This window comes from Ischnura elegans, chromosome 10, assembly GCF_921293095.1.
Source record: "Ischnura elegans chromosome 10, ioIscEleg1.1, whole genome shotgun sequence".
Lineage (NCBI taxonomy): Eukaryota > Metazoa > Arthropoda > Insecta > Odonata > Coenagrionidae > Ischnura > Ischnura elegans.
Genome location: NC_060255.1, coordinates 45,898,200 through 45,922,981, shown reverse-complemented (window position 1 = coordinate 45,922,981; position 24,782 = coordinate 45,898,200). Strand labels below are relative to the sequence as shown.

General features: G+C 39.1%; 1 protein-coding gene across 7 annotated transcripts in view; it reads right to left on the bottom strand.

Moving 5' to 3' along the window:
• The window catches only part of LOC124167108, a 428,168-nt gene that overhangs the window by 252,055 nt on the left and 151,331 nt on the right, over positions 1–24,782 (bottom strand). For 6 of the 7 annotated variants that reach the window (XM_046544902.1, XM_046544906.1, XM_046544904.1 and 3 more), the window contains one exon: positions 2,084–2,411. In XM_046544902.1, the coding sequence (XP_046400858.1) occupies positions 2,084–2,266 (183 nt within the window). In that variant the 5' untranslated portion in view covers positions 2,267–2,411. Of the gene's footprint in view, positions 1–2,083; positions 2,412–24,782 lie in introns of those variants that run through there. The other variant, XM_046544908.1, reaches the window with a different exon arrangement.

The window sequence follows — 24,782 nt, the reverse complement described above, 5'->3', positions numbered from 1 at the left end:
TTCCAAAATATTGCCTAGAGAAGGGAGAATTCACATAAAATAAATACCAAAGACTTATCTAATTGATGGTTCTTTTCAAGTGAAATTGCATTTTGCGGGACCAGAAAACTTGAGGCTTCACTCAGCATATGAAATGCATAGTTTAATTTCTGAATTTTCAATAAAGAAATTGATGAAAGGGTAAGACTGAAGGCTTGCTTGTGATATGTTGGATTAACCAGCCTGCCTAATGGCAAAAAATAATTTGCTATTACAAGCAATTTATTCCTGAGCCCAGCCAAAAATAAAGGTCAATATATGAATGCACAATCTGAATGAGACATATGCTATTTTAATGGAATTAAAATGATCAAACTAGCAAGTAAGAGTCTTGTTTGGACCCATTGAAAAATGAAAACAATAGATAAGGAGGTGCTTGGGAGAAAACTTGACGGGACAGCTGCTAATAACATTTACCGATTTACAATAAATATTCTACACTCAAATTCTTTTTACAGTAGAGACTGCCAGGGAGCATTAATTACAGAAATGCCTGTAAATATAAAAAAATAGAAAAAATTTGCAAGGGGGACCTAAGAAAGTAAAAATAATGTTTATATCATATCAATGACATCCACAGCATGAAAATTTACTTTTTAAACATTAAAAATAGCTTATTAATTGGCATGAAATACATCAAATACATTAAACAATATGGATGGGAAGCTAAGACATCTCATTACTTTCCTAACGATTTCCTCAGGGTTACGTCTCTTGGATATAACTGCAACAACTAGATATCACAACATTATATACTAAGGCATAGACAGGAAAGAAGATTAACTGCCATCTATGAAATACATTTTCATGGTGAATGCATAGTAACATTAGTGAAAGTCTATAATTTCTGGAAAATTAGCATCAATAATGAAAACTGGAAATCCACTCATGAGTCCATGACATTATTAGTAAAGTCGCCAATAAGAGAAAGTGAGACTTCTCACATAAAACTGCTGAAGCAAACAAATGAAATCTTTTGATTAAAGCCAAAGTTAGCACTCAGTTTTTAAGGAATCTATTGCAGCTTGCACAAGGGATGATTAACAGTTCACTTGGATCATAGATGGATAGAGAAGACAGATAGAGAAGATGGAGGAGAAGAAGATGAAGGAAACTTTCTGTTAAAAAAGAATAAGAAAAAGAAGAGAAGAAGAAAACTCTCTGTTCTCTCCCCCCCAGCCACTACGTGATGCTAAATGACTTTTTCCCACGAAATTATAAAAAGAAATGAGAAATTACTAGGTCAGTGTACATTTGAATAATGGCAGATTAAGGGGAGGGATACCGGGAAGGCAACCATCTGCATTGTTTGTGGAAAAATTGCAAAGTTGGTAATCTTTAAATTGACTCTCCTATGAGAGTGTTTATCTCACCAATGTTTACAAATAATGTAAGAGCCACCCATATCAGACCTCAGACTATTATCACTGACATTCATGGGCGTACCCGGCGAGGGGAGGGAGGGGGCAGCTGCCTCCCCCTGGAAGCAAAATCACAAATGTCTTTAAGGAAAATAATATTTTTTCAAGTAAATAATTTAAAAAACTAATAAAGAGCTGTTAAGGCCTTTTTACATGGATCATTAACACGCATGGTACATTAACATGTATGGTACATTAACACGTATGTGTTAATGTCTAAATGTATGAATACAAGAATAAACGCCAAAATGCACCGTGTAACCACCCAACTTGTGCGAATGTATGCACAGAAAATAGAAATTGTTCTAATTTTGTTCATGCATTCTTACATGTTCCGTTCCGGTCCACAAAAATCAATCATGCAAAAAGGCATTAACTCGTACGTGATAATGTATTGTGTAAACAGGCCTTTACAGTTTCCTTAAAATGTTGATTTCATTCACCTTTTCCATACTTAAAATCTTACCTACAACTTGAACAACCATGGCTTGCCCCTCCCCCCCCTAGAGTTGATCCTTGGTACGCCCTTGCTGACATTATTGCTGAATAGTATTGCATACCAACAAGGGGCCACAGAAAAACACCATAAAATGATTGAGGGATTGAGGCTGCTTCATCCTCACCTTGAGCGTGAGGTCGCACTCTTCCCTTCCGACGAACAGCATGGCGTGCGTGGCTAGCGTCAGCAGTAGGGGCGGGTGCGCCGGGTGTTGGGCAGCGGGCGCAGCTTTCCGAAGCAGAGCGCACTGCACAAGACGCCAGGACACCGCCCCCTCCGCGGCATCCTCCTCTCCTGCACCCGCCATGGCCGCGAGAGGGCCCCCGACCCCCAGGCCAGCGGATCACCCCAAGGAGGGGTGCCTTGAGGTCAATTGGCACCAACACTGAAAAGGCCTTCAGGGAACCCTAGCAATGGGCAGAATCACTGGCCACTTCCTCCTATCTAAAAACCTGCGGGAAGAAAAAGAACAAAATGGATTGTGAGTAAAATTCCTTGAATAGATAAAAATTAATTTTACGAAAATCTTGGTGCCCTACCGCCATATTTTTTTATTTTGGTAAGTAGTGTAAAATAAAAATGTGAATTATCATCTCGATGTATGAACGCGAGAATAAACGCCAAAATGCATCGTATAACCACCCAACTTGTGCGAATACATGCACAGAAAATAGAACCTGTTCTAATTTTGTTCATGCATTCGTAAATGTTCCGTTCCGGTCCTCAAAAGTCATTCATGCAAACAGACATTAACTCGTAAGTATTAATGTACGCGATATTGCTGACCCTCTCAGAATCGAGCATCAAATTTGCATGTGAATTTCAATTCGCTATCGCGACTGATATCCCTCAGTACAATACACAGCAATAACAACCTCATTCAATCAAGTTATCCAACCTTAAAATTGGCTTGGATATGTGAGGGGAGAGCCCACACAGGCATCGGCGGTTTAGGGGCATGGGCTCAGACGTTTAAAAAATAGACAAGATTTCTGATACGGGCTCGAAACCCGTTCATATTATATATGTAACTTGTTAATATTTTCATACTAATAACTTTCATATTAACATAAAGAGAATATTTTGTACAATTATTATTTTAGGTTGCTTTTACTCCCAACTGTGAGAAGACCAGTCAGACCCTTGCGCCCCACCCTAGAAAAAAAGTCCTGAATCCTGCCTTGCACCCAGTTCACCCAGGACACCTTTTGTGGTCCCACCTTGTGTGGGACACCCCAACCGGGTGGGTGAGAGTCCCACAAAGTGCGTGACGCGTCGTACGTGCGAAATCGTTTTTTTCCATGGATCCGGCACCGACTCCAAGGTATCCGACTTTTGGTCAGAAATGTTTAATGTCCTTTAATTGTGCAAAGGTCCGTCAATAGTCGAGAAAATTGACCTCTATTATAATCTACGAACTTGTTTATCGTTTGATTTCCGAAAATAAGTTCAAGTTTATTAAAAATTTATACTTGGAAACACCACGAAATGAAAATATGCATCAAAAGATTGGAGAATGGTTACCTGAACAAAACTGTAATCGCAATTAATTTTGTTCACAATGGGATCTTCCATTCAATTTTCTAAGGCAAGGAGAATTGCTAGTATCATCTTTTCAAGATTACATTATTTTTGGCCAAAAATGGAAAAGTTGAAATCTAAGTCAGGAAACTTAGGCGCCATCAATCCCAAGCAACGGAGAATAGCTTTCCTGAAGGCCACAACCAGTTGACAACCTTAAACCTGCGCTAAGTCGCGCACAGCGACACATGTGATATATCTGCATGCATGTAATGTGTGCATATTTTAAACCGGCCGCAAGAACGGCGGAAACGAAGAAATCTTCATCGCAACGAAGCATGTGTTTTGATTTCGGCTGTCACAATAGGACCTCCTGAATAAAACTCCCACGCAACGGAAAAAAATTAAATAAGGGCCCCAGTTTTCCCAACTTTAAAAATTATAATATCAGCGAACGAGAGCCACATGCTCCCACTACGTCGTTATCAAAGCGTGAACTTGACAAGCTCAGCGGGTGAAAAAATAAAACACACACACCATATGCGGGAGAGTTTTTTTTTCACACTATCTCCTCTGTTCCCTCTCTCGGTCGGTATATTATGCGAACTGTGTGCGCAAATGATTCATTCACGGGTCGATTGAACTTTCGAAGAAAAAAATAATACATCATAACATAATTAAATAGACCACTTACAGCCAGAAGGACGCGATATCACGTGTTTTTCGGCAAAGAACTGAAATAATGCCGTAGAGCGTCAAAGAAACGGATTAATTGGGACCAGACCGTATGTCTGCGCAGAGATTCTGAGCACTCGAGTTTAGATTAAAACAAAACAAAAATAAATAAGCTTGATGTACCGAAAAACTACTCACCACGCAAGTTACGCATTGTTTTTGCCAGACGTATTTTTTTTAACGAATTCGAATACTTGCTACAGCCGTATTAGCGTCGTATAAATTATCATTTATGATGGAATACAATCAATCCGCATACACGATCATAGATATAAAAGTTGGGGGAGTTAGGAGGCTGGCGTAGGTAGGAACACGTAAAATAGGTATTTAAAAAATCAAATAAATCGATTTACTAAGGAGCTCTCTAACCCTGAACCACTTCAAAATGCTATTTCAAATGGCTATCTTTTTAAATTCCCAGACTTCCCCTATTTTACATGGGGGATATTCCATACTTGGTGGAATCGTGAGTACATGACAATACCATAATCATTTGATAAATCTGTCTGTTGTGATTTGCATCGCAAGATTTTGGTGTTTTTTTTAGTAGTAATGAGAACCCTATGAGTCAGGGGTATAAGGGCAAATTACATAATATTGGAGATGAGTGCAGATACTTAATTGTTGATGGCGTACACAGCACTGTTGTAAAAAAAGGATGCGAGTGAATCACTGAATCTATATACATGCACTTGTCCCTTACCAGTAATAATCTCCAAAATTCTTAAAATTACACCAGTACCCCTTGGCTCTTGGGGCCCTCAAATATACTTCGGCAGTCCCCGTATAACCTACCACCACCCGTAACACATGCGACTTGGGAGAAGTCTAACACAAAGTATGGTAAGAACGAAAATGTGCTACTTCCGACAAATACCAAGAAATAGCAAATAGTAATGCGTAAATAGCCAGTCATGCAAAGGACTACTATAAACCATAGGGGAGTTTGCTCATCGATGCAGCCTTATAGCAGCCGAAGTTTAGCTAACATGGAAATGATGAAAATTGCCACTTCCGGTAAGCACCGGAAATTAGCTAATAATAGTACGTAAATAGCCAATAATACTCGAAGGACCACTTTAAGTCAAAGAATAGTTTTCTCATTGGTGCTGAGCAGCCAAGGTGGCAAGAAAACACATAAATTTGAACGTATCTAAGCCTTGAAAACATCACACTCCTTTTTTTGATCGACCGAGTGAAAACTCTGAGTTCTCTTTTACAGGGTTTGCGGAAACATCTGCCAAACTGCGATGAGAACTCACGCATGATCATTATGGATGATCAAACGACTGCTCCGCATCATGGCGATAACGCGTCGCTTAAACTCGGTGACCCGGCAGAGGACGAGAGAACCTACTTCGAGAATTTTCCCAACATGAAGCTGATGAACTGACAAAGCCAAACCTTTTATTCTCGGGGACAAACTCCAAACGGCACACACGGTAGGCTTAAATCATAAACGAAATCATACATAAACCATTGCGGGATATAGAAAATAAAAATTCCTAAGAGCGAAGGCATTCCAATTATTTTAAGATACAAAAGATAGAAAATGCTATATGTATTGCTGGCAAATGAAGAACTTAAGATGATGCATCACTCTCGCTCGACCAGACGTATTTCGTCTTTTTTTGAGACGTATTACCCATTTACAAATGAAAATTATATTCGAAAAAAAATACTGATGAAGATAAAATTTTGGACTTAGACTTTCAGGAAACCGTTAACAAGGATCTAGTTACATACCCTGAACATTTCAAGATTATGGGGTTATTAGTAAATAATATGCCATTAGTAAAAACAAATTGACCGGTTGAGGTGGAGCAATGCGTCACCTGAAATTCCTCTGTCTGACATTGCTGTACTTCTCGAATTAATTTAGCAATTGTTTACAAAAACAAGACTTCACCTGTGAGTCACCTAGAGATAATGCTCGGTTTCAAAATGATAATATACGAAACTTAGGAACCAAGTACATACTTGTTTGAAACTCACTATCTCGGCTGAACATCCATAAAATCGGTGATTAAATGGGTTGAAAACTGACGGTTTATGATAGACTATATAAATGCTGGTTTTTTTACAACAGCCGTATAACACTAATTTTGAGTCCATGTTGTATTCAAGGAAGAGATTTTCAAGGCAGGACTAATCAACCTCACGGCAATGAAAGGCTAAAAAGATTTTTTTCTACTTTTTCCTCATCTGAATGGTAGGCTAGGACTTCACACCGCCGCCATAGAGACCCATGTAAATGAATTTGACGATACCAAACATTTACCTATGCCGGTGGGGTAGATTTAACCATAATTTACGGATATTTTATTCGAAGAAGAAAAGTTGTTCGTTTTTAATTGAATTATAACGTAATTTAGATCACACTCCATATGCGAACGTATTGATATTGCATAAAATACATAAAACTTTAATCGGTGAATATTAAACTTTTACCCTAATCCTGGTTGACACAAAAAAATGGATATCGAATTTTAAAATTCACTCACTCATTTTTAACTGCGTGGTATTCCATTTTAAGGTTCCTTGGTTGGATAATTATTACTTATACCACTTATTTTTTATAATTAAGTGACCCGGGTTTCGATGATCATCATAATCATCATTTGCCGTAAATATTTATTATTAATAGCAATAATATACGTCCACACAAACTTTAACACAAAAATCAAAGTCATCAACCATCATCCCGAATAAGTTGCCTCATACATCGGGCAGAAAACCAATAACAAAGTGAGTCACTCAAGGAGAGATGGAGAGAGTAGTTATTATTTTAGTATTCTACCGATTAGGTAGGTTTCCATGGAGTACTTGAGAAGAATTCTGGGATCTTCCCTCACCATCAACCACTTCCTTCACCACCACCACCATCAACCTCTTCAATTCATAATAAGACCTACTCCCTTTCATCCTATTTAAAAATCCTTTCTTTTCCTTCCTCTCCCTCGTTTACCTAACATTCTACCCTCTACCACTGTTTTCAACATCCCCTACCCGCTAAGTACTCGCTCCATCCATACCTTCTGTCTCCTCCGCATCTCATCTAAAAGTAGCCTCTCCTCACCCACCATGTCCAACACTTCATCGTTCCTCCTCCTCTCCGTCCACTTCACCTTCTCCATTCTTCACCAAACCCACATCTCGAATGCCTCCAGTATTTTATCGTCCTCCTTCCTAAGTGTCCACTTTTCTGCATCGTAAAGCGCTACACTCCAGATCAGAGGAGAGAGTAGTAAGGTCGTTAATCCTTTAAACAGAAGCGGCAGGCAACACAGCTGCAAACGCAATCCCAAACATGTCCTTCATCGCCAGAACTCGATCGAGTCCCCCCCCCCCCCCCCCCCACCGATCCCCGCCGATCAGACAACCAAATCGAGTGTCGAGGCTCTTCGGATATAACCAAGCGACACGGTTCACTTTTGCGATCGAGGGAGAGGGCGAAAAAGGAAAACGGCGAGGCGGCGATAGACGAGGAACTGAAAAAAATAGAGACGGACATGTCAGCCGACGATTACAAGAACGTGCTCACACACGTGAAGTTACGAATCGCGTGTGGGTCAAGGAGGAACAGCTAGGGAGCAGCACCTCATTTTGCCGCGAATTGCGTGAGCTCCTTTTAAAAGGACGAAAAAGTTCGGTAGCTTACGGTTGGCGTCAAATTATGGTCTTGTCTCGTATAGGAATATTAAAATAGAAGATTATCCAGTCAGTCTCTCCGTGTCTAGCGTTCCTAGCCGAAAAGCAGTATCACTAAAAATCATTTGCGAAATTTATCTTCATTAAACTGCAAGAATATTGAGATAAAAAACAAAAATGTTGTTAATAAAAATAATTAAAATACAATGAAAACAGAGTTCAAAAGACGAAAATTGAATTATTGGTCGAGATAAGCCTTTGTGGACTGATATCCTTATATACGATTACATGGCCAAAATTTCAGGAACAATTAATTATACGGCGCAGGTTTTACATATACGATTTTGTGGACTAGGAATTCAAGATCTGCCTGGATGGAATGATTATTTTGGTACACTACTTTGTGGCTCGGGAGCGGTCGAAGTGTTGACGCCAACCGGGCATTTAAACGTGTTTACAAACATCGCCACTCGCGTCGCTGACGGGCAAAGCGATCCGAATTTCACAGAGACATAAGCTATGTTTAAGGTTGTTGACCGAAATTTGTAATCGCGATGATGTGGTATTTAAAATTTATAACTTATTAATACAATTCCTGACTATTGTAAATATCAGATATAAAATATTGAGAATAAATGGCTCGCTTTGTACCCATCGCCGCGCTGCCGACATTATTTTAAACAACTTAACAACATAGTGACAATAGAAAGAAGCTTCAACGGGAGGGACTAGTGCCTCTTCCAAGTAGTCTCTTACCTCAGAGTAAATATAGACAAGAGCGATTTTCGTCCATTCCTTAAGATCGAAATGGCAAATCCGAGATCACGTGATAGCTCTGATGGTTATGATTCGATGATAGCGTTTGCCCATATGTTTTCTGTTCATTGAAATTGGAAATTATTTCTATTAAATTCAGAAATCACGGATAATGAGAACTAGTATATTGATCAAAATATATTCTACCGATTGGGGCGTTACATAGAGAAAGTTAGACTTATTAAAATACAATGTAAATGCAATTTTCCACAATTATTGTGGAAAAATTACATTATATTTTTAAAGTGTAATTTTAAATTTGCAAAGTTTTGATTAATTCATGAAGAATATTAAACTTTTCAACAGTGTTTCGCCTGAGGTAGTCAATTGTAGGAGTAATAGGACTTAAATAAAAAAGAATTATTATAAATATCATTTACTACCTCAGGAAAACGCTAGTGATCGCGAACAATGTGACTCTTGCCATTCGAAAAAGCGGTACGTAGCCTTGACACGGGGGCCGATCCTTACCGGTAAAAGATTCAAAAGTGCGTATTTGTTAACACGTACTATCTAAGTTCTTCGCGTATCGGATTATACCATTACATTCGATACAAGCCAAGGTTCGGTTTTATATTCGATAACAAGATAACAAGCCAAGCGATGTAAACGCTGGACTTTCCCTCGTAAACTATCGCCTCCATTGAGCCAAGAGCATGTCTCTCACCTCTGCCACGATGAAAAAATAATAGATTCTGGGAAAACATTATTGACCGTAATGCGGGCATCGGAGCCGCGTTCTCCTCGTTCAGCATTATTTTTTTGTTTATTTTTTATCTTCATCACATCGGTCGAAGCACTAGCGAAGCAGCGCTAACTTGGCGGGCAGGCTCATAATTCACCTGATATCGCGGATGCTCCATCGAGAATTCAGAAACCACTAGAGCGGCCGAACAGAATATTTTTGAGATCAATTGGAAGGTGATATAGTAAGTGTGGATGAAACAGATTCCTGAGATATCTTCCCCGTACCTCCAATAACTTTCGAATATCTTCAGTGATTCTCCAGTTCACACGGTGGAACCTCGAGTTAATCGTAAATTAGATGGAATAACATTACAGTAAAATTTCTATTATCCGGCCTTGCGGTAATCCGACACGTGAAGTAATCGGAGGTGCAGGGCTGGCAACCACCTTTCGGATAATATAATTTTGCCAGTTTTAAATAAAAGATTTCCCATACAAAGTACTTATTATTTATTATCATGCATGTATATGCCTTGACTCAAACCCAAAGCAGTGGGGAGAGTTGGCGTACTAGATGTATTTAATTGCAAAATTATACCTTAAAACATTTTTTGTGCGTTGTGCTCGTTTCCAGTACGTTTCCGATAATCCCGCTATGCCGTGGCTGCATATCGGTCGAGTTACCAAAATTGCACTTAAATTACACAGATGGACGTAAGGTTTAGTAAAATCTATAGCTCTTAAAACTGATGACACTCCAGCTAAAGATAATGATAAATTAGTAAGATCCACTGATGCTCCTACATGACCAATTGTTCACGCTAGAGGTAGGGCTATTGATATATCCCTTGAAAAAGAGAGTGTTGAAACCGGTCGCAGAGAGGTACCAATAAATAGTGCGTGGAATTTACAACTTTTACTCTCACTCCTTTATATAACCTTAACCTTGGTAAACTTCAACGTCGTCCTTTGCGAGACGCGAAATCAAGTCTTTTCGAAGCGATTCTTCCACACCATCATGGCGAAGAGTGTATCTATATGAAGAGAGTTTGTTTCTTAAATTTAGAAATTAAATCATTCAGATTTTAAATATTCCATAAAATATAACCTTTTGCACTATATGCAACCAAGGCAGTTGAGCTTCAAATGAAACATAGGTAACCCATGATATAGAGAAAGCAATGAAAATTTATCCTTATTAAAAAAAATAACCGAGCCTTTACGGGATGACCGTAAGTAATAAGAAAGAAAATTCCACAGACGAAAAAGAAAATGTATCGTCGAAATTATTTGCCGAACCATCCCGGTCGAGACACTTTTTCGCGGTCGAATATTTCAAATATATCCCAAAATTAATACTCAAATCCACGAAGAGACTCTGCCTCTCATCACGTTTAACTTTAAATTGGCAACGTTAGACCAGGAATCGCCACAGTTGAGACAGAAATATTTTGCCAAGTCCACAGAGAAAAACCGTTCAACTGATCAAGACTCGACCCAGCCCCCCGCCATGAATCCACTCCGAATAATCTAGCAATTAATGAAACCAAGACACCATCTTCATCTATAGACTTTTAGATCATTTTCTCAAAACATTAGGTTCGAACTCGGGAGCCACGACAACATGAACTTATGATTAGCCATCGGTGGAACTTCCGAACATTACTCGCCAAGGGGGTGATTATAATACTTCACCACTGAAAATGCCGCGAATGTTAATATTAAAAAATGTCTAAAGCGAACAACAAAGTGCTCAAAATTCGGCTTTAGGCTAGGGACTATGACAATGTGTGGACGAGCATGTTGCTTTGCGGCAATATAGGCTTGGCATTATACACCACTGTCAAGCCACCAAAAATCCTCAGTGGTAAAATCTGCATGCGCAGCTTAATTGGTTAGACGCGTATTCATTTACATCGACGAGGTACCGTACAAGCCACCACCAGGGTGTGTGGCACGGGGTGATTCCACACCAGGCATGCAGCATTCATCCCAGCCTTAATCAGAAACGCGCTCGCTTGCCGGAAACAAGCCAAGCCTTCAGGACAACCACACGCGGTCGGACTAGCAACTATGAGAGTGCTAAGGACATGAACATACTGCCATACAAATAAAACTGTTAGTTAGTACCTAGTAGAAATTATTCTGGGAATTCTGATTCGACGTCAGGTCAAAGTATCTTTTTTAAAAGGAATTTCGGTCCTTTGGTTTTGAAATATAGCGTAAATTCACCAGAATTTACATCTGGAGTATGCTTGTCTACGGCAGTGACGTATGGGCTATGACAACAGCAGAGAAATCAAGGATAGAAGAATTTTAGATGTGATGGGATAAAATAATGGTAAAAATGGAATGGATCGACCAACTGAGCAATGAAGAAGTCCCTAGAAGAGTGGGAGAAGACAATCCTATAGAATACCTGAAAATGAAGACGAAAGAAATAAATCTGCCAAATCTCGAAGCTTGAAGTCCTGATGAAGAAAATCGTCGAGGGACATTTGGATGATGTTAGAGCGTATTAGCGTTAGAGCGAGGGACAATTGGATGGTACGAAAGGAAAAGGAAAGCCTAGGATAAAATAAAAGAAGCAGGTGATGAAGGATACGAAAGAGAAATATGTAGAAATACGAAAGAAAGAGAAGTAAAATCGAAAAGGTTGGCTAATAAGGGAGTGGAGAGAAGAGCTGCGTCAGACCAATCTTAGGATTGTTGACCATTGATGATGAGAAAGCGTTGAACTAAAACCCCGCTAAAACCTGAGACTTGCGTTGAGTTCAATTTTGCATTGTTATAGTCGCCTTTGAACATGAAACAGTGATGCAGGAAGAGTAAACGAAGGAGCTCAACTCGTAAACTCGACGCTTTGCAAGCTGAGCTGAGACTACGCGCACGGATCAAAGGGAGAGGTCAGAAGCACCGTTTGCGGTCTGGGAATGGGAGGATTCTCGCCACAAATCTTCACAACGGTGATGAATAAATAAAGCCTTGCCGTACCCAGAGAAAGGCCTCTTTGAAGGCGATGCCTAGTCAAGGAAACAGCGGAGGTGGCATTACTACACAAAGTTGAAGGCACAATAAAGCGTCGTGAATTTCTTTCAGGATATACAAGAGACTCGATGAAGAAGCGCAGTGAACCAGGTGAACAGTTCAATGCACGAATTTCATATTTTTTACCTGTTTTATTACCTACTGTTATTGCACGAGGCGTACGGTTGGCGAGAATTCTCGTCATTTTTTTCCCAAGCTTTCCGGACGATGACAAAGATTTTCGTCATTTCGGCGCGTCACCTTAAACAACTTTAATGCACAATTTGGTAGTACGCTTTCAGTTATTGCTCGTTACTTTTATGAATGGACGTATCATAATGATTGATTAGGTAAAGTTATAATTTAAACATTAGCTTTGTAACCATGTTCTAACGAAGGCAGTTCGCTCAATGCGGAAATTATTTTAAATCTCTAAGCCTTTAGCCAGGTACGTTGTTCCTCTACCTTTAAATTTCCCGGTACGCAACTTGTTAAAAAGACTGAGCTCGTTCGGAAACACGTCTTGGATATTGAATTTAAATAAACCAGTTCTTATATAAACTATTGCTCTTACGTTATTGATTCTGTATGTGTAAAAATAAATGTGATTGCAAAAATAACATAATGATGTTCAAGAAAAAATAACATAATCTACGTAATTAAATAACAATTTTAATGAAATGACCAACTTATATGCCTCATAACACTAATTTCTGTAATATGAAGCTAGTAAATACGTAAATTAATGAATCTAGTTGGTACGTTAATAAACGTTATCTCAAAAGGAAATTGACGACCAATAAAAAAACACTTATTGCCTAATACGCATTTTATAAACTCAAAAAGAAGTTTTCATCATTAAAATATGCCATCTACCAAATATGAATTCATATTGCCACCAATTTTTTTTTTATTTAGGAAAGACTTCAGGCATCGAAACTGTGAATTCATTATTTTTATTATATTAATAATTTAATTACACAGATACAGCTTTATTTGACAAATGTAGCCATGCGTATTTAAACATTAGGCCCGCAGTATAAAAACAACTGCACAAAAGTTTTGCACTGTCTATCCTGCGTAAGATAACAGTAACTTTATAGAATTTATCTACTAATTCAGGCCGAACTGCAAATCAGTGCCAGTCCACTCAGCAAAGTTGTGAGACATTTTACTTCTCCCTTAAATCAAAAACACTTTTACCGATGAAAAGATTATGTTACGTGATATTTGTTGATAGAAGGAAAATCGCAATAAAGAGCAAGAGTACCTATCCCCAAAGCTATACGAAAAAAACTATTCACCTCAAGTTCCTTGAACCGTTTTGGAAATCAGGGCTTAAATAAAAACCTATGGGGATTAATCAATATTAATTTATACTTTTAAATGAAGATTTAGACAATGAAAATAGAACAGCTCCTTCTAGAAGTCTATGGAGATATTGGTAATTATCTGATTGGGCAAATAGAAATTCGCGTGAGGATGGTTCTTGTCAACAGGAAGGCTTTATAAATGTTTTCCATTTTCATAAGTGATGACATTCGCATAACGCTGAGAGAGAGAGAGCTGGGACCTCCATTTTAGCCTTTGACCTCGTCTCCTCGGCTTCGAAAGCTGGTATTTGCAGCAACAACTCAAGTACCTCCGTGTACGCCGAAGCTTTCCATTCACCATCTACCCCCTTGACCCTTGAAACTTGAAAGTGAAAATGAAGGGGCGGTCAACTGGTGAAAGACTTATGAGCGCGTTGGAAAACGAGGAATGAGATACAGAAAATCACCTTTGCATCTAGATCCAACCCAATGCCAAAGACAAACTAAAATTGTAACTGCACTACGGCAATGGAAGTCAAAATTATGAAAAGAAATTAAATACAGGTAAAATACGCATGAGTCCAGAGATCTATTCTCGGTTAGCGAATCGTGCGGTATCCAAGATAAATCGCCCGCATATCAAGACTAATCTGAACGTTTTGAAAATATTTCAACGACAATATCAATGCATCGCAACCTCGATTAAGTTACAGGGGAGATGATCAAGTTTTGTTACGAACGATAATAGGCCTCTACATAGGAAGCCTGAACTTTTTAAGTTAATTATTTCTGTATATCCAAGACGACGAAACAGAAAGGTTTATGAAGACGCCATTAAAACCGTAGAGTCACTGTTCGGGGCGTTTTGGACGATTCGGAGGCTCTGTGAACAATCATTAAGTAATAAGGAAATACAATTAAAGATAGAGACACTTCTTTGCCTGCTCTCTTCCTATGGCAGATGAGATATACTTCATCACTATAATTCAAGAGAAATATTTTATATACTTTTTATATACTTATTCCCCTATTAATTTTTCTTTGACGATACATTAACTACCTACTTGATTTTAAATTAATAGTCAGATTTTTCGATTTTATGTTCCAAACGCCTTCGAGAACAGAGAGGTTACATTGGCTAGATGCTTAAGTTCGAATGACGCCATAGTGCCAAAGAGGATTCCATGAGGGAAAATATGAACACAAGGCTGAGGAGAAAAACCCAACTAAAATAGCGAGAAGAGAGTATGAGGACCTTGAGGAAATGAATGTGGAGGGATCAAGGAGGAAGACGGCCAACCGGAAAGAGTGGATGCAGATTCATAGGTGGTGATAAATCACCCCGAGCTGTAGTGCAAGGAGTAAGTAAGATTGGATGACAAAGAATCTGCGGATTTTAATATTGGCGAAACGACTTAAGCAATTTTTTAAATTCCCATTCCACCGAAAACAACTGTATATGCCTTTTACATCGGGTTTTATTCAGCTAGATAACAATTACATGTGAACCAACAACCATGCCCTGGATAGAGGCAATATAGGCACCAAGGCCGGCAGGGTTAAATCTTCACCTATTATCATTACTCTATACTGCCATACTATAAAGTTTACTATCCATTTGGCTCTGCAAGCACTCAGGATTCCACAACCACGAAAAAACTACAAAAAATTTTATGACTTAACTCTTCAACCTGCGATGGGCGAAGAAAGAAAAAAGTCGTCAGTAGAATAACAATAATAATAAATATTATAAGGTGTCTTTATTTGGGCGAGGTTGAGACTAAGAAGTCCCCTCTTCCACCTAACTCCTCGATAGCACAGGCGATGAGGGCATTCCACCAGAAGTAAAATCTACTTACAGTTGAGAATAGAAGTATATCGGTAAATCAGGAAATAATCCATCAGTTGTTTTACATGGAAAATGGTTCTCTACTAGGAGCGAGGCTTGGGCGTTGACAATTGCGGAGCTGGAGAGTGGAAGCATTCGAAAAGTGGTGCTACCGAAGAGTGATGAAGATAAAATGGATCGACCAAGTAAATAATGAGGAAGTGCTAATAACAGTGGAAGAATAGAGAAGTATTCTAAAAATCATAGGAATAATAATAAGGATAATCCAGGCGACCACACCATGAGGTATGATGGTCTGATGAAAACAATAGTAGAAGGACAGGTGGAAGGGAAGAAAGGCAAGGGACGGCTCCTAATGAGTTACATAGTACAGGGTATTAAGGATGAAAAAGAGAAGAAATACGTCCTTTTTCGTGATTTTTTCTTCCGCGAAACGTCATACTTTCGCAGTTAAAGAGAGAGGAACCCGGAAAAGGCATATGCCAGCCGTCAAACGAAAGGTGCCAACGACTGTGGCTTAATGGTCCAGCGTTGCACGTAAATATATACTTTGCAAGCAGACGAGGCATGCTTGGACCAGTACAAATACTCCAACACAGCTAGACTGTGAACCCATTTATTAGGCAAAGGAACAAAATGATAATCTAGCAGCCTCCATTACCCTGTCATCACATTAATTTCATCGCAATATATCTTTCCAAAGAGCAAGTTTGCAGGATGCTGCATATTTTTTCACTCACTTCCGAGAGCATTTGGCGCTGGGCCAACTTAACGCCGTTCCTCCTTCCTCAGAGAGGCAGCGCGGTAATTGCCCGTGCCAACATAACAAACGAAACCCGAGGCACCGTAACGGAAGAGGGGGGGTACGAAAAACACATAAGCGTCCAACGTGAATATATTGTGAATCGACGCCGTGAGCCACACAGAATTTGATCGCAAGACCAAAATTCAACCGAAAAAACGAATTTCAAAACCACTGCGCAAGAGTTCGGAAAAATCGATTTATTCTGCAACCTAAAATTCACGAATGTTAGCATGGAGAATTCTCCAGAGACCACTGAATGTGCTGCCACACATCTCGCATTTAAATGGGATTAATAAAGTCACCTCTCTCGATGTTGACGGTGGAGCATTCCGAAATTCACGGGAAAATTAACTGTAACTAAGCCTCTTTACCGAAACTTTTATTTCAGAAGAAATACTATGCATCGAATTAATTACATTTCATTGTTATTACTCGCGAGCCAAGATATTTCATTGCAAGTATTGATAATGGATGGTTAACTCGGCGTTCATCATCATTTGCACTAATTTCATTTTTATAATTCTTTAATTAGTATACCTGAAAAATCGGTTTTAAACAGAAGTGAATACGGAGCAAAAATTCGCTATCCGTGTTTATCACGAATAAATTACCCTCGGAAGATACTCAAAATTTGATTTTAGTTTTTATATATTAAGGATTATATGGAAGAATTCTTGGGGAGGAATGCTTGAAAAGATGGTAAATAATCAATCACTTGTATCTCTTAGCAAATTATTCTATATTTTTCATCTTACGCAAAATACATGGGAAATACACGTTTCAATATACTGAATTTCACGTTTTATTACAAGTAGGACGTTCGTAGCACATATATATATATATAATAGCACCAATAAACTCCAGGAGCGATTCATGCCCGTTTCTTTTTATCAAAAGCATAACAATTATTCTCCTGGTAATAAGTCAATTTGTATAGTTCTAAAAAACCCAACTCAATTGATCATAAACCGCATCGAGGGGAACATGAACTGGACAGGCAACAACTATTGCTACTAATATCACAATTTACGCAGCGTAAGGCTATTTAAACGCTCCAAGGGCTTTGGGAGAAATAGCGGGATCATTATGCCGTATTAATTCAGCGGATCTTTCTCTGACTCTAAGAGGATCACCATTCCCATTGAACAAAAACAAGTTTTTCATCCTCCCTTTGCAAGCAATCCTACTGCTTATGCAATAAAGTTATATCTTCTCCGATTTTTTATATATTTTGGTCTAAACTAGAGGTAGGTAACTTTTTGAGTTCACGAGCCACATCTATGTGTTTAAATGGCAACGTGTGATGCAGACGCTAGTATTTACAGAAATATTGTACAAAAAAAGGAACGAATGCACCAAATACGAGCATATAAACTATGGGAGGGAAGGGGATATTATGATCAATGGATGACATCACAAGAGGAATTAAAATTAATAAAGAAACAACGAAAAAGGATCAGCGGTCATTGAAATAATATGTCTGGCATCACATTTTTCACTTTCTGAGCTTCTTCCTACACCCAACCACTAAAATTGTATAAAATAGGGAAAATTTTGGAGTCTCTCGATGGCCGAAGGCGAAAAATTATCCCACACAATTCAAACGTTACCTAACACCTCTTTTAACAACACATACACATTATAAACCAAAGATATCACTTAATGGTGGAATAAGATTCGGCCAACATTATGCCGTAACATAAAATTAATTTGAATTTGATCTCACCCAATGGAACTAAATGTGAGCACCCCAATAACATGACCGCGACTTAAAATGGGAGACCACTGCAGAGGAAAAATGTATGCAGTTTTGTTCCGGCGGCTGGAAGCGATTTCTATCTAACCAAAAAAGACGTATTCAAGAAGGTACAGCAATAACCTAGGGGTCTTCAAAGGATTCGTCCATATCGGAAGCTATTCTAACCCTCGTTAATGCTAATTTAGAGACTATTCTGAGAATCATTCGACAAAATTTCAAAGGGATGAAGAGGGAAGAACATCCTGAGAAAACGACACCCAAACTAAGGAATAATAAGTACTGAAGTTACTCAACCTTAATAATTTGTTCCAACTAATAATAAATCAGCGTTACAAAAATGGGCAAAAATAGGCAAAAAGTAATAGATTGTGAGATGATTGTGAATTCATACAATGCTGAGAGAGCAAATATTTTATATTTAAAAATAATGAAGTGAGTGAATACTGTAAAAAAAATATTCACCTGGAATCGGAACCAAAGACATTTTCCCATTGCGCAATTCCGGAGAGGGCCAAGAAAATTTCAATGCCACGAAAATGACGTTATTTTCACGACCGAAAGTCGGCATTTTCTAAGAACACCCGAAAATAGTGCCAAAATATTCGTCAGTTTTGAGTCACCAAAATCATAAAACATTCGTGGATGCGTCACATAATCTTTCCTGAATATTTTATTCAAGGAAAGAGCTGCAGAATAGCCAGTGTCTTACCTTTACGGAAAAACCCGCAAGTCACGTGAAGTGTTTAAATTGCTAAGAGGAAAGAAAAAAAATCCCGGTCAAGAGAAATGATTTTTCTTCTGCGGAAATTTCGCTCCTTCCAGAATATGACCCAAGAGATCACCATCAACTTCGAAACGAAAAAAAGATTTAAAAATAACACCCTTTTTAAAAAAAAAAACAGTATAAAATGCACCAAAGGGTAAAAAAATAAGCTTTGAATTACATGGAGAATTAAACTCGTGTTCCGATTAGTTTTATTAGAAATAAGTGTAGAAGAGCGTGATAGATGGGTGAGGATTGGCATGAAATATTTAATATCTAAACCTACTCAGCGCCCACGCTCTATTCTCTGAGCGATGAACTGCTTATTTTTTACTGTTTAATGCCTTTTATACCGTTTTGGAAAAAGCGTGTGTTTTAAAATCTTTTTTATCTTATTTTTATTTTCTACATTTTAGTGGTGAACCATGAAATCGATTAAATCAGAGCTATTGAAGAAATTTCTGCAAAAAGGTGTAACCATTGCCATCTTCTGAAAAATTTAAAACTACCTATTTTCTGATGAAAATTTTCTCGGGTTTTCCACAGGTTAATGTTCTTCATGTCTCCCGGCGTTTCGAACAGTGACTTGCTGCTCATCCTTAGGGAATCTTTTGAATGATTCTGATGAATTCATAGGATACCCTGAGGATGAAGAGCAAGTCGCTGCTCGAAATGTCGGGCGTCATGGACTCGGGCTCGGGCGTCATGGAGAACATTAATCGGAGGAAAACCCGAGAAAAATTTCTGCACCTTATAAGCAAGCGCGCAAAATGTCAAACCGATCGACGATGGGGAGTGGGTCAAAGATCCATTACAAGATTACACCGATGAAACAAACAAACAGACGAAGCAAGTCATGAAAAAGCGTGTAAAAAGAGGGATAGCACGTGCACGAAAAATTTCATCGGGGAAAAGTCACTGAATGAACCCCCACTGGACTTTTGTGTTCCACGGCATTGAGAAATAACTAAATCCGTCAATTTACAGGCGTTGAACGCAAGGTTGCGCAACTCACGAGTAGGGCGGGCCGCCCAGTGAACACCTTTCGCAGGAATCACTCGGGGCGCGGTGCGAACGTGGATTATAAACCACGCATTGCGTACATTCACCCGGATCTCTCGAAGTTAGTCGCATCACGCGAAGAGCTGGCACCACTTGAAATGAACGATTTTCTTCTACAGAACGTACCAGTCCCGCTAAGCCAATCATGTGTTATAACGCATATTTATTTATTCTCAAACCATCGAAATCAGCACACATCGGGTCTTTCACATCAGGATTTTTCAACATTTCAACAATTACACGTGCACGAGCAACCATGCCCTCGATAGGGGCAAACTACCAATGACGGACTCGAACCCGCGACCTCTTGTTTTTGGCAGGTGAGAACTTTACCCCGCTGCCACTGAGGACGGGAAAAATGAATATGATTTTTGTTTTTTAAATACGCTCATCAATATCATTAGTCAAAATTCCGAAGATAAGTATAATTTAACACTTTTCCGACCAATAGGATGAATCAAATTTTCTCGGGTTTGCTCGCGGGTTAGAAAATCTGAGGCAGCCGACGTTTCGGGTTCCGTCTCGTTGCCCGTTCTCAAGGCTCTTGAGACGGAACGCGAAACGTCGGCTGCCTCAGATTTTTTAACCCGCGAGCAAACCCGAGAAAATTTTATTCATTCCGAAGATATAACTAAGTTTCCGCTGTGTTGTGATTCCAATTTCTCAATCTTTCATAAACCACAGCGTCGGTTGCTATGAGACGACAGCAGTTTCGCTCTCACTACTGCCAGCGTCTCTAAGTCGAAGACGCCCGTCCACGATAGACAGAATTGGGATAGTCCGAACAGACACTTTTAAGAGAGCTTGATTATGTTCTTATTATGGCTGCAAATTAATGGGTTTTTGAAGATGTCCACGGATTGGCTTAAGTACAAAGCCATCTATATATTCCCAATACTTATAATACAGTTTTTGAAATTACGAGGAATAGCAATGAAAAGTGTTGATTTTTAAATATCACATTATAACGAATATAAACTTCGATTAAAAGTCCTCATTAAAATTTACTTCTTCGTGACACTCGGATCACTTCCCCTGTCAGCACCGGAAGTGGCAAATTTTGTTCACCTATCAAAACTAGCGGAGGGCTGATAACACAATTCAGTGGCCGAGGGGAGGATCCTCTATTGTAGTTAGCATTCGCAATTCCGATAAAGATATGTTCAAAACGGGAAAGTTCCGAAATTGCTGGGAGTCACAAGCCGCATATCTTCTATTCCATATAATGCTTGAGCACGTAACACGACCTACTTCTCTTTATCGGGAGACGCTAAGTATGCCGCGATCGAAAAAAATGGACGATATTCCAAATATTCCCTTTCAGGGTTGTATTCCGTAAGACGAGTTCGCTAAAGCAACATCCATGCTAAAAAATGCTACTTTTTCAGATAAGAACTATTTTTTGGATAAGCAGAGAATACTGAAGTAAATAGAGAAATGTGAAAATTTGGAGCTCCAATTGCTGTAACATACAATGAAAAAACTATTCTCTCCGATAACATTTGAGGCCGCAAAACTTTGGAATCTGGAAGCAAAAATAAATGGAAACCAAATATATTTTGTTCTTACGGGAGCTGATTTACTGGTAAAGGCAAGTTCTAAAAGAGTCGACGCTACGATATTAGTGATTTTGACACACTCTCAGAATTTACTACTGTTTATTCTTCTTCCGCTAGCTCCATAAGTAACACCATGAAATGAGCGTAATTGGTAATAACTTAAGCCTGAATCACAAGATAATTTTTCACGTACAACTTCAGGGATGGCGACAATGATAGGGATCACAATCTCTATTTCTATCATTTGTAGCCGTCGCGTTTTCTATCACTTCACACGTGCGAGAAATACAGTAGCAGCCAAAGAGCTCATGAGACCAAATGCATATTTTGCCAACACCATTAAGCTTTATATAACGATCAAAGTAAATATCAAATACGCCTCAAGTGACAAAGTGATACAGAAAATAATGGCTTAAGCAATCATTTCCCTTGTCATTGAACGAGGGGCACATTCTGCATCAAATTTGGGGGGGGGGGTCATGACCTGGGTCCGCGGGATATGGCATCCCCCCTGGGAGATATTTGGGGGCGTTCTCCCGTGTAAAATATTTCGAAATACCCAATTTTTTATGCATTTTGTAGACAAAAAAATAATTTATATTCTCAAACACAGATGAAATTGAACAATTTTAGACATTTAAGGATATAAAAACAATTAAACAAATAAAAATTAAATTAAAAAAAACTAGAATTAACGCGAATAAAAAAAAATTAAACTTGATAAAATTTAGGGGAGGGGCAGGGGCGGATCAAGGATAGAGACAAGGGGGGGGGCAGCAGTTTCTAAGTAGAGGGCAACCTACCAGCAGTAGTGGGGGTCCGAACAAAATTACCACTCTATCTAGTGTGAATTGGATACCAAAGAGGTGGGCTATAGCCCCCTTAGACCCCCCATAGATTCGCCACTGGGTGGGGTTCATGACCCCTAAATCCTCCCTTGCTGACTGAACAGCATAACTAAAATGATCCCAGGCTTATATGTATGTGAAAAATGACTCTGTGATTAAGGCTAAGCCATAGCCACTTTTAAACCAACGTTATTTTGCGTAGGGGCTGATAAAGCTGCTACATGAGAATGGTGCAAGTGGAATCGAAATCCCCCCTGCGAGAGGGGCGGAATAGTGAAACTCGATTACTAATAAAGGAGGGCTGGGAACCTAGCAGAAACCTATTATCTCCCTCCACCTACTACCAATCGCGTAACACGAAGCATTTTAGCAAACATTCAGATGAATATGCCGAGGCGGGGTAAAAATTACACCTTGTAGAGTGAAGATATTTCAACAACGTAACAATGCATGGATACGAGCTGAAAACATACGCCGCAACGATTTTTTTCTCAGGAATGCTGCACTGCACGAATGACTGACTTCATAAGAGTGTACATTGAAGAACCTTGAATGTAAAAGGTCTTTACGTAAGACTAATAACTCCCTGCGCAATGAAACGATCGGGCTGAATTTTGGAAGAGGTCTCAGCGAGACTAAAACGGAGAAAACGATTTTTAGCAATCAATTGTAGCATCAGTTAAGCAAAATGATATGGGATCGAACAAGCAAAATTCGTTTAAGAATCACCGAATCATTTAAGTGTCATCTTGGAATATAATAATAAGGTCATCCATGTTTACCCAAAAGTTTCTTTATAGTCATAACTACCGTTATCTAAAATGAAAAATATTTTTTTAAATAAAATAAGCATAAAGCTTTGACGTACACAATTGTGACCATATCTTATCAATTTACTCCCGATTCCGCAACGCAAAACATTAACACGAAAAAATTATTTCATTCCTAGAATATATCACGGGTTCAAAGATAGAGCCACACAATCAATACAATTTTATCGATTCTAAATTTCGCCAACATAAAAGTATAGTGCGTGAGCAATTCAACGTTTCTTAACTCCACGTTTTTCGGAGCAGGAGTAAAAAGGTTGTTATAAAAATATAAAAGTAGTAGCACAGACTCAAACCGCAAGATTCCGTTCGTCTGCGGTCATGGACCGCTCCCACATTACGAGCCCGGGGAGAGAAAAAAATAGCACCGGGTAGTTGGGGCGGTGATCGAATTTGGAGGGGAGAGAAAGCACACGCGCTTAAGTTTTGCTTGAGAAGGGCACGATTAAGAGGGTTCCGCACTTGCGCACACACCCGTGGGAAAAACGGAAGCCGTTTCGTTGCGGAGCTATCACTCACGACACGAGTCTAAGAAGGTTCGTATCGTCTCTCCCGGCTACCACCTTCCGCGAGCCACGTTTCTAGCGAGAGCTAACGGCGTTACGCAGTGAACGATGCTGAGGCTGGAAAAGTGTACCCCCTAAAGGCCTGGCTACGCGTGATTATGAAGATATTTAGATACGTTGCTCCAATGGTCGTCTTTATTAATCCATTGAAATATTCTGGTCAGTGGCGTAAGGGGGAATATGCTTTTGGGGGGACCCGGGGAGTGTCCTTCCGCCCGGGGAAAAAAAAAAAAAATTACATGCCTGGAAATACATTTTACATTATTTTGGCACTTAAAATGTGGGTTTCATTAAAAGGTTATGCTTAAATTTATTATTGGCAAAACTAGAAGATAGTTCTAAATGATTTTTTTATTCTCTGAGACCTTGGGGTGGGGATCAATCCCCTAATCCCCCATTATTACGCCACTGATACTTCATAGAAAGGATGCATCTTCATGGAAAGCATATTTTTGGATGAAAGACAGTTAAAATAATCTATACAATGCAATTTCCTTTTTATGCTTATGATTCTAACATGCATTTAACTGACAGTAGGCGTCCATATTGAATTTCCGTTTCGCACCCGTCTCTTTCGGTCAGAGGGCTTATTTCGACTGGATAAAAAAAATAAACCAATTAGTGGATTGAGTTATAGCAAGCTTCGTCAGAAAAACGGAGAGCATTTTTTTGAGGCGCCTAACGTGCCCGAGTGGTAGGATGTAGTCATACGGCTACGGTGGGAGGAAATGGGGTTACACCATGCAACCACCCAACTTGAACAGGTGCATGACCATAAAAATAGAACGAATGAATACTCCTTGATATTATCAACCCATATATATGTATTGATTACACATGAGATAGCTCGGTATTAGTATTTTTGAACAATTGATCAATTTAAAAAATATCGAAAATAACCTATCTTCAATAAATTCATGGTCCTCGTTCATGTATAAAAAAAGAACCAGTTCTAATTTGGTTCACGAATTCGCACATGTTCCGGCCCACCAAAATCATTGATGTATCGTTACATTTACCCATGCGTGTTAA